General features: G+C 35.5%; 1 protein-coding gene across 2 annotated transcripts in view; it reads left to right on the forward strand.

Moving 5' to 3' along the window:
* Positions 1 to 13,794, forward strand: part of MET (MET proto-oncogene, receptor tyrosine kinase) — a 123,121-nt gene that overhangs the window by 25,138 nt on the left and 84,189 nt on the right. For both annotated transcript variants that reach the window (XM_009243165.4, NM_001168566.1), the window contains 1 exon segment: positions 1,551 to 2,764. In XM_009243165.4, the coding sequence (XP_009241440.2) occupies positions 1,551 to 2,764 (1,214 nt within the window).

Genomic DNA, 13,794 nt, shown 5'->3' on the forward strand with positions numbered 1-13,794 from the left:
ATTATTTTTGATTTGGAGTCAAAAAGTTTTGGACGCAAATTTTGGCTACTACACTTAACCATTATGTAACTTTGAATTTTGGCTTAATATTTATTCATCATTTATTCAGTATCTATTTGTTTAACACCTTCTGCATCTCAGGCTCTGTACTAGGTACTTGGGATGCAATGATGAGCCAAACAGACCTTGTCCTTGCTCTCCTGGACCTCGCAACATAGTGAACTTGTCTCTAATTCTCATGATCATAATAATCCTAAGTACAGGCTGTGCTATTTTCCCTTGATGCTTGTAGCTTTTGGTTTGTGCTATGCAGGGTATTGTAATGCCATGTGCAGTGCCACAATAATCATCATATATGTGTTATCACTCAGCCACATTGCAGCTTCACTGAAGGGCAGGGGCTATGTCCCATTTCCCATAGTGCAAGCACAGTGCCCTGCACATACCAGCTGCTCAGTGATTTCTGATATGGTTTTTGTAGATCCAGGGTTAGTTTTTGGCACAGTCATGGTGCCTAGTATGTTTTTAGAGGCTCCCTTTGTCCTATCAGAATTATGCTATTTAAAAAAAGTCATACCTATTTAGTTTATATTCATTCTAAGACCTCTCCTTTCCAACCTACTACCCTGCCTATAACTACTATAAGGAGAACTCACAATGTTTATAACTTGTGCACCTTAAATTTTAAAAACTGAAGAACAAGGCCATTCATGTTTCCTCTTAGAAATACTGTCTATATGCATACAATGAAATGTTAAAATAATGTTCTTTTTACTAAATAGCTTTTTGACTTGGTAATGAACAATATGTTGTTTTTCCCTGAGAAGTAGTTCTAGGACTTTAGTTCTGAAGATTACGTTTTATTTTATACATTTTCAGCCTTCTGTTTTTCAGTTCCCAGTGATCTTACATTAAACATTTGTCTGTCTAAAACAATAGGTTAACTATAGCCAAATTATAACCATACCATTCCTCTCCACACAAAATCCTATAAACAGCATGTGATCATATTGCTTCTAGAATTTATGATTGTTTTCTTCCAAAAGGAAGCTAAATTTAGCCTAGTAATTCTACATGCTCTCAAGAAAACAATGCCTGCTGTGATTTCTAGAATAAATGAATCTGAACCACAGTTCCTTTACTTGACTAACAGAGAAAGTTTAAATATCAACCTAGTCATTAACCACAGTTATTAAACCACATTAAACAACCAGCAAGGGGTTAAGAAAGAAAGTTGCTATGTTTTTTCTTTCATTGCTGAATGAGTCTAACTTAGTTACTGTATCAACCTTAATACAGAACATTGTTTGCATCTCAATGGTTCTCTAAAATTATTCGTTCATGGCTTGAATTCTAAAATTAAACTATGTGGAGTCATGTCCAACTGCACAATGCATCTTTATGTGAAACTGGCTAGAGTTTTTGTTTTCCTTCTATGTAAAAGTCCAGTTGGGAAGCTTTATTTCTGATAGTTTAAATGGTATAGGTCTTTCAGTTTTCTCTTCATTTCTGATGACTGAACTGCTCTCGCCTTGAACCTGTTTTGGCAGATAAACCTCTCATAATGAAGGCCCCCGCTGTGCTTGCACCTGGCATCCTCGTGCTCCTGTTTACCTTGGTGCAGAGGAGCAATGGGGAGTGTAAAGAGGCACTAGCAAAGTCCGAGATGAATGTGAATATGAAGTATCAGCTTCCCAACTTCACCGCGGAAACACTCATCCAGAATGTCATTCTACATGAGCATCACATTTTCCTTGGTGCCACTAACTACATTTATGTTTTAAATGAGGAAGACCTTCAGAAGGTTGCTGAGTACAAGACCGGGCCTGTGTTGGAACACCCAGATTGTTTCCCATGTCAGGACTGCAGCAGCAAAGCCAATTTATCAGGAGGCGTTTGGAAAGATAACATCAACATGGCTCTAGTTGTCGACACCTACTATGATGATCAACTCATTAGCTGTGGCAGCGTCAACAGAGGGACCTGCCAGCGACATGTCTTTCCCCACAATCATACTGCTGACATACAGTCGGAGGTTCACTGCATATTCTCCCCACAGATAGAAGAGCCCAGCCAGTGTCCTGACTGTGTGGTGAGCGCCCTGGGAGCCAAAGTCCTTTCATCTGTAAAGGACCGGTTCATCAACTTCTTTGTAGGTAATACCATAAATTCTTCTTATTTCCCAGATCATCCATTGCATTCAATATCAGTGAGAAGGCTAAAGGAAACGAAAGATGGTTTTATGTTTTTGACGGACCAGTCCTACATTGATGTTTTACCTGAGTTCAGAGATTCTTACCCCATTAAGTATGTCCATGCCTTTGAAAGCAACAATTTTATTTACTTCTTGACGGTCCAAAGGGAAACTCTAGATGCTCAGACTTTTCACACAAGAATAATCAGGTTCTGTTCCATAAACTCTGGATTGCATTCCTACATGGAAATGCCTCTGGAGTGTATTCTTACAGAAAAGAGAAAAAAGAGATCCACAAAGAAGGAAGTGTTTAATATCCTTCAGGCTGCGTATGTCAGCAAGCCTGGGGCCCAACTTGCTAGACAAATAGGAGCCAGCCTGAATGATGACATTCTCTTTGGGGTGTTCGCACAAAGCAAGCCAGATTCTGCCGAACCAATGGATCGATCTGCCATGTGTGCATTCCCTATCAAATATGTCAACGACTTCTTCAACAAGATCGTCAACAAAAACAATGTGAGATGTCTCCAGCATTTTTACGGACCCAATCATGAGCACTGTTTTAATAGGGTAAGTCACATCAGTTCCCCACTTATAAACTATGAGGTATAAATTAGAAATAAGTATCAGTCTCAAAAAGAATATCCAGAGCTTCTTTTGTGCTTGGTAAATGGCGTTTATCCAAAATAGTTGCAGATTTTTTCCAAGAAAATTGGGGAATTGAATCTTCATTTACACCTAAAATTATATCTTTAAAATGTAATATGGTAACTAAAAGAAAAATATTTTTACAATTCAGATTTGCATGTTCGTGACATTTCAGATTATATTAAAGTTGTTTCCCATATAAGCTTTTTTATATTTACACAGATTTTATCAGATTTACACAGATTTTATCACAGCAGCAATTCCCATAAAACGTAATTATTGACATTTCTGTATAATCTCTGCAACATTTACAAGATGCTCAAGCTAATTTGTATGCCTTAAAGAATTGTTCCTTATGAGATTATATTCTCTCACTGATACACAACTGATTAATCTATATTCTTGACATTACTTAAAGGGACTTAACTTTAAAAAATCTCTTCTGAAATGCTGGTAAATAAAACATTTTTAAATGAGCTAGTATACTTCTCTAAATAACCTGTAAGAGTAGAGAGGAAATGTTTGCTCCCAAGTCCTTCCTTTAGAGCTTAACTTTAATCATGGACTTCCTTCTGGAAAAGACTTGTGTCTACCAAGTTCTAGCTTGGCACTTTACCTGGTTGGTATTTGTTATTTATAAGCATAAATATTTTGGTTGATGATTATTTATACTTATATGAAATGGTATTTTCATAGGAGCTGTTAGAGATATTCTTGGTGCTGTGATTTAAATATAGTAACAGCTATCAGCGATACCTGGAGATTTATCCTGCTAGTCAGTTGATCACCTGGTCTGAGTGTTTATTATGGCTTTGAGTTTCTTGATCTGGGCCAGATTTGGAATACGGACCTGACTATGACCATAATTGAATGAACAAATAGTATAGCTTTTCTAAAGACAGTTTGACTTTGGCATGGTATGTTTCACTTACTTAGCAGTTTTCAATCTAAGATATAAAGGTTATAATTGCAATCAGGTAGAACATTAAACATGTCCTCAGTAGCATAAAGTATATAATTTGCTGAGGGGTAAGGGCATATTAATTCAGAAACATTTGGTTGACTTTTGCTGAAATGTCTGGGACACTTCTCTAGATGGAAACTATAGTTAACTTTTTATGATGCTAGGAAAATACTTCCAAGAAAGTCAGTTCATCTTTTGGTGAACTAAAAACAAAACTTCCTTCCTCTCTCTTCCAAAGTCTATGAATATACATAACATAAATGCACATACATTCCAACTAAGACTTATTTCCCCCTGCATACGTTTAATATATGTTGCAAAGAAGCAATAGAATTCCTCATGATGCTCCCCCTTTTCTTTACTAGAAACTACAAAAGAATGAAAGGAAACAAAATGATTTTCAGAAACCTGGGATTAGGAAATAAAAATATAATATTAATAGCATTACAGAGAAGATATTTTTCTGCATCCAGTAAGTTGATTCTGAGACACAAGTTTTAAAAGAGTCTATCACGAATTCCTCCAGGGCTCCTAGAGCACATGGATTTGCTATTTAAATCTTTCTTTGTTAAAAATTAAAAAGGGTAGGGCAAGAAAAAATTAAAAAGAATTCATAAAGGTATATTGATATCTCATTTTTTAAATTTTGTACATTTCAATCCTTAGATGTAAAGATACTTATGAATTCTAGAAATTCTCAAAACACATCTGAATTTCATCCTACCCCTTTGACTTTTTTAGTGTTCCAAGGGAGACAAAGAGACAGGATTATCCAATGAAATTCAGATCAGTTTTATCGCCCAGGAAAAATTCCCAAAATGCACTAGCCACACCTGAAACCATTATCACTCCCATCACAAAAATTCTTGTGGGAAGCAAGATGGAACTTGCCAACATAGTCTTCTTACAAAGGAAGCCAACTTTTACACTGGCCAAATTCCATAGACAAATACCTTCAAACCTCCTCTATTTATTTGCCTGTTTATCTTCTCTGGTTACAAAGATCAAACTTCTTCTGAGACTGAGACTACACATATTTTCTCTCTTCATATACCCCATCCAGACCTCAGATTGTTTCAATATTGAGCGTATAATCATTTCCTAGCTTAATGCCAAAATGAAGGCACCTAGAGCCATTCATCACACACAAAAAACAAAATGATTACAAGATCAAAGCGGTTTAGCAGGACTCTCAAGCAATAAGATGACTCCATTTTGTCTTGGCAGATTTACTTGGCCAGAAATCAAGTGACCCTTTTAATAATTTCTTGGAACTGAGTTTTTACTTTGGCATCAAGTTTGGTGAAAAGACACACATATTGTAGTTTTGTTATTAACATCTCTAATACATTTATAAAGGGATTCTTGTGGACAAGGTTAAGAAAGCTGAGCTGCAGCAGTAACTTTCCACTTATGCTTCTGCCCAGTCCTCAGTGCTGACACATTGCTGAAAGAGGGATTTCCTGGCACTCCTTGAGCTCGCCGCCATGTGCAAAAAGCATTTCTATAACAAGATCGGATAATGGGAGTGCCAGGGACAGGCCTTTTACATTTTAGGGGTCCAGCAGGTGTACCAGGCCTGACTTGCTTATTTAGGATCACATATTATATTGCTTTTCCCAGTCTCACATTTCATGAAATATGTCTATGCAAACTCTTCACATGCATCTTCTCATATTGATGACGTCACAAAAGCCCTCTTTTGAGTCATTTGATAATTCCCAGTGCTCATCATCTTCACCCATAAGCTATTTGTGCTTCAGAACTCTTTGTCTCCACATATGATGTTGTTTCTGGAAACTTATCCCAAGCCACAAATGCCCACTTACAGAATACCAGTGTTGCTGACTATGTCAGTTGTTCTATAAGAATATATTCTTGATCCTCACAATGTGTCCATTTTTTATGTTGCTTCTGAAAGTGATTCTAAAGAATTTGTTTACAGTGGCTTCCAACATTGAGTACTATGAGATTATACACCCACAAATAATTACTAAATCTGTTTAAATATCTTTACCTCCTCCTTTACCCATTCATCAATCAACCTCTATAAGCATCCTAAATTAATATTGATTGAAGTTGTTTTAGGCTAATGCATATTCTCTAAATAGCACATTATTATTCAAAATAAAATAATTGAGAAAATTGTCCCATAATATGGATGAAACCTTTGTAAAGACCCATATGTAGGGAGAAAAAACTCTCATCTCTATTTGAGGATAAGCAGTAGCAAAAATTTCATTAACTTGTTTAAAATTAAGTGGAATTTAATTTTAAGACTGTGGAATCTCTAACAGTCTTTTACATATAAGGGATTGATTAACGTGACAATTTCAGGAAAAAAACGAGAATCAGTACACATTGGCCCAATCTCCTACAAATGAGAATCAATACAGAATAAGAGAATTTTTTAAATCCCCAAATCAGCAAAGATCCTGTTCCCTAAGTTATAGAATATTTGTTAAAACAAGTGAAATAGTACATTTTAGAAAAAATTTTAATCAAAGTTGAAATTAGAAAAGGGTTCTTGAAATAGCTCTTGCCTCTCAGAAAATACAATTAACACACAACACTGTTTTTCTTGAAGTTCTATTATCAAAGTTTTGCTCTATAGATAAGCATTTGAAAGACTTGTAGCAAATATTTTCACCAACATCTTGATGACCTTAATGACCAAAGTTGGATCAAGTGAAGGGGAAAAGCATTTGGTGCCAGACACACTTGGGTGGAAGTCCTGGTTTACTGCATACCAACCATGTGACTTCTGCCAAATTACCTAACTTCTTGGAAGCTGAGTCTCTTTGGTAACATGCAGATAACAATACCTACTTCACAGGTTTTTGTGAAAATTTGGGATAATATATATGAGGTACCTGGCACAAGATGACTATAAATTTAGCCCGTTGGGAGACAGCATGGACTAATGGAAAGAGACTAAAGTCAGAGATGTGGGTTCAAATCTGAACCCCACCATCTTCTACCTGGATGGCCATGAAAGCATTATTTAAACTCTGAACCCATCGTCCTGCATGCAGGACTATAGTGTGGACAAGTATATTAATAACATCTGTAAAAGGTCCCAAGTTGGTCCTTGGCACAAAATAAATAGCAGCTATTATTGTAAGGAATACTTCCGTAAAGAAAGACAAATTCAAATGATTGGATTATTTTCTGGAAGAGGCACGTTCCGGTTCTATTGTTTACAAGGGTCTTTCACTTCCCTCTCTAACTGTTATGAGTGACCTACCTCCATAATGCTTAATTTGTGTTATGTTGTTCTTAAGATTTAATAGTTCCAAAAAAAAGATGGGGTGAGGAGTGGTGGTAGTTTGAGGGGGCAGAGGATGGGGAGAAAGACAATTGAATCAAAACTGTACTATAGTCAAGTTAGAAGGTATAAGTTGTTCTCCTTCCTCTCACTTTCAACCCTAACTGTCCATGACCTAAGATATTACTCTCATGTACTTTGTCATATCTTGCATTCAAGAATCTGCAGATAATGCAGTTTTAGAAAAAGTCAACCTCATATGTTGTTTGTATTGGGCTTCCTTGTTTTTAAATATCATTTATACTCAAATTCAAAGAGTAGCCAACTGCTTCCCAAAATAAAGGAAACTTAAGGTAGTAATTTTCCATCTCCGTTTCACAGAATGCCAAAGTTAAAGAGTCACTACTCAGAGCCATCAAAGGAAGAAAGCAAAGTGATTAGAACAATTTTAAAGGAGGACAAAAATCAAAACAAGATGCAAACAAGGAATAATAGGAATAGGCAGAAAAATAAACATACAGTGATGTTTCTTTATTATGATTATAAAGATGATAGATGAGTAAAATCGAGTTACGTTTAAGTTGTAATGGAAGGAAATAATTGCAGCCTTCCATCAGGAAACCACAAGGACCGTTATTGATCTGTCATCCTCAGGGCATGTCTCGTAATATTTAATAAAATAAACAAAGATTTATAACTTTTATAGGCCATATATCTATAATCTCCCACACCACTTGAACTGTGAATGTGGAGTCAATGTTACAAATAACATCCATGTGATTATACTGGTTTGGCATGCCTTATTTAAACAATCTAGCACTCTCAAGAGAATGTATTTTGTATTAGGGATGAAAAATGTGAAGTCAGATTATAGAGTTTTTTACTTATTGTGCTCAAAAATGAGAAAATGTTATCCAATATGAAAAAATGCTGTTAAGGATTCTTCATTCTTAATATTAGACAGCCTTCCAAACCTAAATATTAAATATCTTGGCCATATGCCAAATGTAATAGCTACCAAAGCAAAATCTTGCAAGAAAGAAAATCCTTGAGGTATAAAGATTCAATATACTTTTAAAAAAATGTAAGTAAAAGGTTATTAATTTTGCATTTCATTTCTTTTTCTTCTCTAGACACTACTTCATCCTCTCCTAGGCTCAGGGAGTCACTGCTTCCTAACTTCTTTATTTTAATTATCCATGCTACTCATTCCACAAAAAGTGGCATATTGCATTATGTTATTAAAAGAAATTTAAAATTAGTTTCTTTCCAGAATTTTGTAACGCCCCCTGAGATCACTGGGCACACCCTTGGGGTGTTAGAAAACATGTTACAAAATGAACCACTAATTCCTTTTGCTTTTTCCCTTCCTCTTGCTGACTGCTCTTTAAACCATTACGTGGCTCATTCACAGGTCTCTCTACCCCAGGAAAGATGAAAAAGCAAAGGCATGATGTTTTTATAACCTAATAGCAAGAGAACACAGTGCTGAAGCTGTCACCAAAACTGTGGGTAGGTTTTACCAGTGGGTTATATTAATTCATGATATGATTGATAATATCTCTCACTTGTGTGGGGAATGAAGCGTTAACTATGCCACATGCATTTTAAATTAATTTGACATTCTTCCTAATGTCCTTTCAAGCTGGTGGCATTATAAGCTGTGTCTTATTTAGGTAGTTGATTTCTACACGGAGATTCATCTGATAAAACTGATATCGCAAACAGGAAGGAGTTTGTACAAAATGAAATAAATCTTAAAGTTGATTTTTGTAAAGCCCAAATGTTAATTAAAAACTGAATCCACAACTCTGATACATGATATTTTCATTGACATAAACATGATTAGAGATTTTTGGAAGCATGTGATATGCTGCATTGATAAGGATATGAACCCCTTTGAGTAATAATGGATATTTTTACTCCGAATACTGTTTCACATTTTGGGTGTTACATCCTTACTTCAGACTTCTGCCTTATCAGTGGCCATCCCACCCTATGTTCTTATCTCCTCAGTCTAAAAAGAAAAATGGGGACCTGTCAGAATTTGGATAGAAGACCCTCCAGGAATTTCTGCCACTGCTTATTCATGGGTTGGCACAGACACTGATTCAGTGGGCACACAGAGTTCAGAATGATTCAGAGCCCAGATATGTGCCCTAAGTCACATCTCCAGCGTCCAGGGAGGACTGTGAAGTGCTCGTTATCAGGAAAATGAAACCAAGGGCTCAGCTACTCCTGAAGTCATTAAAACTCCTTCCCTTGATTTTTTTTTTTTTTTAAATAGTATATGTGGTAACCGAATCTAGGATCCTGGATACATTCCAGTCTGCTAATTACATATTTTTTTCTAACTAAAATGTTCCAGGCAGGTTCATTTGCATGTGAATTACTTGCTGAGCCATGTTGACTTCCTATTCTAAAAGCCTCACTCTGCCTTGGGAAGCAGTTTACTGCACTTCACCCTAGACCTAGTCTAATGTTGGAGCAGACAAAGTGTAGCTACCCATATATACTTCAAAAATAGTTTCCAGTCTCCCCACAAGAGGAAAGAAAAATGTCTAGCAATTGCATGCTAATTTAGACTAAAGCTTTGTTTTAACCATTCTTGGTGATCACAAATGGGGAAAAATGATTTATGAACAGTATAACTATAAAACAAACAAAAAAAAACCATTGTGAATTCAGAGTAAAGTCTGACTTCATTTGTCTTATTTGGGTAAATCAGCAAAATGTTCATCAGTCAGAGGACATTAAAATGGTAGATGATACTTCAAATCGTGCCCTAGATAAAAGGAGTGAATTAAGGTTAGTTTTGATTTGTAAACCATTCTCTTCTAAGGCTGATTTTATAAAAATTAAGTTTGCTGAGTCATCATCTCAAAATATATAGTTATTCATGATTAGCTAGAATTTGTGTCTGTGTATCAAAGAAGTAAATTTGTATGATATTAAACTTTCTAACAATGTTTTAAATTTAAAATGTCCGATTAACACTTGCATCTAGCAACCAGTCTACTAACTAAACTATAGGTGAAGTCATGCTCAGCAAATGGGGAAAATGCACAGATTAAATTGGTCTGTTAGCTCCGAGTGAATCAATAGTATTTAGTGCTAATGCACTAAGGAGATTACAAGCACTAATGCAGTAGCAGTCAATAGCGAAAACGAATATCTCTAAAAAATATCTTGACAATAAAATGTGCAATATTTTCCATTTATCTTAAGCTAATTACATTACCTGCTTGTCCTTTCATCTTACTAGTTTAAGCCAAGTGCTAGAAGCCTAACCATTTTATTTAGTGCATAAAAGGGCCAAAACCTTGTAATCATTGTTTTCAGCAGGAGACAGAGGAAAGGATTAATTCATGTAACCAAGATTCAACCAGAAATTCAACAGATATTTATTTAGTCTCTAAACCTGATAGTATTACAATGGAGAATGAGCTAGACTGTGCCTGTCTTCAACAAGCAGATAGACTAGTGAAGATGACAGTAAACATTCAGTCACACCAATGAGCAAATACATCATGATAATTTATGAAATATGCTGTGAGGGAAATAAACATCTGTGAATGCAAATGAGAGGGAATATCTAAATTTGGTAGTTGAGTCACAAAAGGCTGTCCTGAGGAGGTGAAAGCTAACTTTTATATAAAGCTTAAAACTTTAAAAAAGCAGTATGTCTTTAGTACACAGGCAAATATATAAACTAATAGTCATTACTTATTTCACAAGCTTTACATCTTAACTACAAGCTGCTACATTAAATCAGCTTTCTTAAGTGGTTTGTGGTCATTAGTGCATACTATCTTACCCTTAGAAAAACATTGCAAGAAGTAGTATGATGCTGGAGAATTTAACTTTTTAAAACATTTCCTGCCTTAAAATAAACAGCAGTAAATGTGTTTAAACATTCTTTTGATTTCTAAATGAATTAAGTTACTTTTTATTATGTGGTTTTTCTTCATATGTAGAAAATAATATGTAGATTACTAGAAGCTCAGAACATACTTTAGATCATGCTCACACTCATTGCCTTTCCCGGCCTGTCACCTTAATCAGCTTCTTTGAAAATCACTGTTTCTTACATAGGCCAAGTTGTTTCTTCCTTGTTTCCCTCTTCTTCCTTCTATAGCCAACACTTGGGACCCCATTTGTCAGAAGAACATGTTCCTCTTGGGGGAGGAGGGGATTGTCCTATTACCAATAAGTTTTATGACCAAGAGAAACATAAGAATCTGAGAACACACGAAATAAGCTCTTTTGAAACTATCAAAATTATAAACATTAATAGAATTCAAGAGAATGTGATGCTGAAGTGATCCCAAGTCACATTGTCTTTCTGCCTCTGTGCACTGTACTCTGCACAATTGCATCCATTTTTAGACCATTTCCTTCTCATGAGAATCATGTGCATGGAGGGCCAAAGGAGAGACAAGTGCTCACAAGGATATCATGAGCACTTATGAATGTACAAATGAGTGCTCTCCAGTCAGTGCCATCTTTATATTGTTCTGGTTTATAGGCAATGCCTTCATCTTTACCTACAGACATATTTTGCCTTTCTCTTTCATTTTAATCCTGTTCATCTATATACATTTAATCATGCAAATATCTAAATAAGTTTATGTCTTGTAGGGCAGGCACTTTGTCATGCTTCTTTGTACCTAAGCATATGCTTTACAAATCATAAACAATACTGTTGATTTTATTTGATATAAAAACTTGGATTCTCAAAAGAAATCTATGTGTTCACACAATAAACAGAGATCATCTGAATTGCTGAAGTATGACTGAATCATAAGCAGTATTGTTTTAGTCATGTCTACAGACCAGGAAGATTTGAAATACAGGTGTAAAAAGATGTGTGAGGCATCAAAAGAAATATTCACCTTTCTTTGTGCTCATTTTTTTTATTTTTGCTTGGCCAAGAAAGAAGGGGTGTTTTCCAAGGGAATAGGAGGCTTCAGGGCTTATTCCTGTGCCTGCAAGTCAGAGAGGTCACTGGCTTGCCCCTTCCTGAAGGCTGTAATTACAGGCAGAGGACTATTTATTTTCCCGTAAGGCGACCAGAATCTTGAGTGTAAAAAACTGTTTACAAGAGTACACTGTGTATAGGGGTTACACACAACCTCGGGAAAAATAATAGGAAAGTGAGACTATTTTTCTTCATGTATTCAATAATATGAGAAGGTCCAAGACTCTGGAAATGTTCTAAAGTACAATAATAGTGATGAATATGAGGTCAAATTAGGTGATCCTGGGGCTTAAGGGACTGAATTAAATGAATAAAGAAGAGGAATTTCTAATAGGGCATAATCTAACTGATGATTTGTTAAATGTAAACTTATTTGTGGCTCCAACATCATGGTAAACAAGAATGAATAAATGTATTAGTAAGAGTAATTGAGAAGTATTTCTAATGTGAAAAACACCAATTACATTGGGTTTATCTGGCGCCAATGTGGAAATAAATGAGCAATATTTCTTACTCTCAACTAAACTTACTCTCACTTTCAGAACTGTTCTAGGAAAGGTATTGATTCAAGTAGAGTTGGGCATGCAAAGCACAAGATCAATTCTGTTACTGGCCTGGTATTAAGGATGTTAGTCAGTGTTTGAAAAATGATTTGTAATATATAAGTAGTAGTTTAACAAAGTAGGTAAAACTTGTAATTAATTTCAAAAGGTCAAAGCAGAGATTATTGACATGTACAAAGAGGACCCACTTTATATATGCCTGCTTTGAAAAGTAATACCGTACTATGGTAAATTGTGACGAATTCTGAGATTTTCTGTCTAGATTCTTTTTAAAACCAAATGCTTAAGAAAAAAACATGAGACATGAGTAGCAATTACATTTTTTAGGCTGAGTAGGTAGCATAATTGCCTCATGCCTGTCTCCTGTCTCCATTTGTTTTTAGTAGATTCTGCACAGAAAAACACATTGACCTCGGAACTGAAGTTTTGGAGTTCACTATTTGTGGCACAGTTACAGATCACAGAAAAAAATGTACAACGGGACTTCACCACACCTAACAAAAGAAAGTTTTCTTATTAAAAAAAACCCTCCAAATTATTGTGAGATCTAGGGTAACCATGGTGTTAACTATATGCTATTTGATGTCTTATAACCCTGGTGATAAGATAACAATCCAATTGAATGCAGATGAACTCATGAAAAAAGAAGGATTATGAAATATTTGGAAAGTAAACACCTAAATTTTCATAAGTAAATATTAATTAAGTATTTGTGTGATCTTTAGATATGAAAGCTTCCCCTGCATGCACTTGGCTCTTGGAACCAGCTATTAAAACTCCCAGCACCTTAGTTAATACCCTATATGCTGGTGGTTCAAGAACTAGTTAAGAAACAGTCACATTTTCTATTTTCACTGCCAATGTATAATAAAATCTCTGTTCCAGTGAATGGCTGGCCAATTATTTTAATAACGATGTTGGCATGGCTTCATTTTACCTTTCTTGCTATTAGCAAAGCTTTCCTTTTGTACTCTGAAGTATGGGTAAATCACAAATTAAACTGAACTGTTGTTTGTTTAATGCTGTGTTTCCTGCTAACCTTATTCTTGTCTATCAACCTGAACCTAGTTCCCCAGTGGCTCAGAAAACCCTCAATTGGGATTAAGTAATAGTTTACACAACCTTGCTCAGTCATTAACCCATGTTGACTTTCTCATTCTTGTGTTCCAGCCTCAT

This window comes from Pongo abelii, chromosome 6 (assembly GCF_028885655.2).
Source record: "Pongo abelii isolate AG06213 chromosome 6, NHGRI_mPonAbe1-v2.0_pri, whole genome shotgun sequence".
In the NCBI taxonomy this organism is placed as follows: Eukaryota; Metazoa; Chordata; class Mammalia; order Primates; family Hominidae; genus Pongo; species Pongo abelii.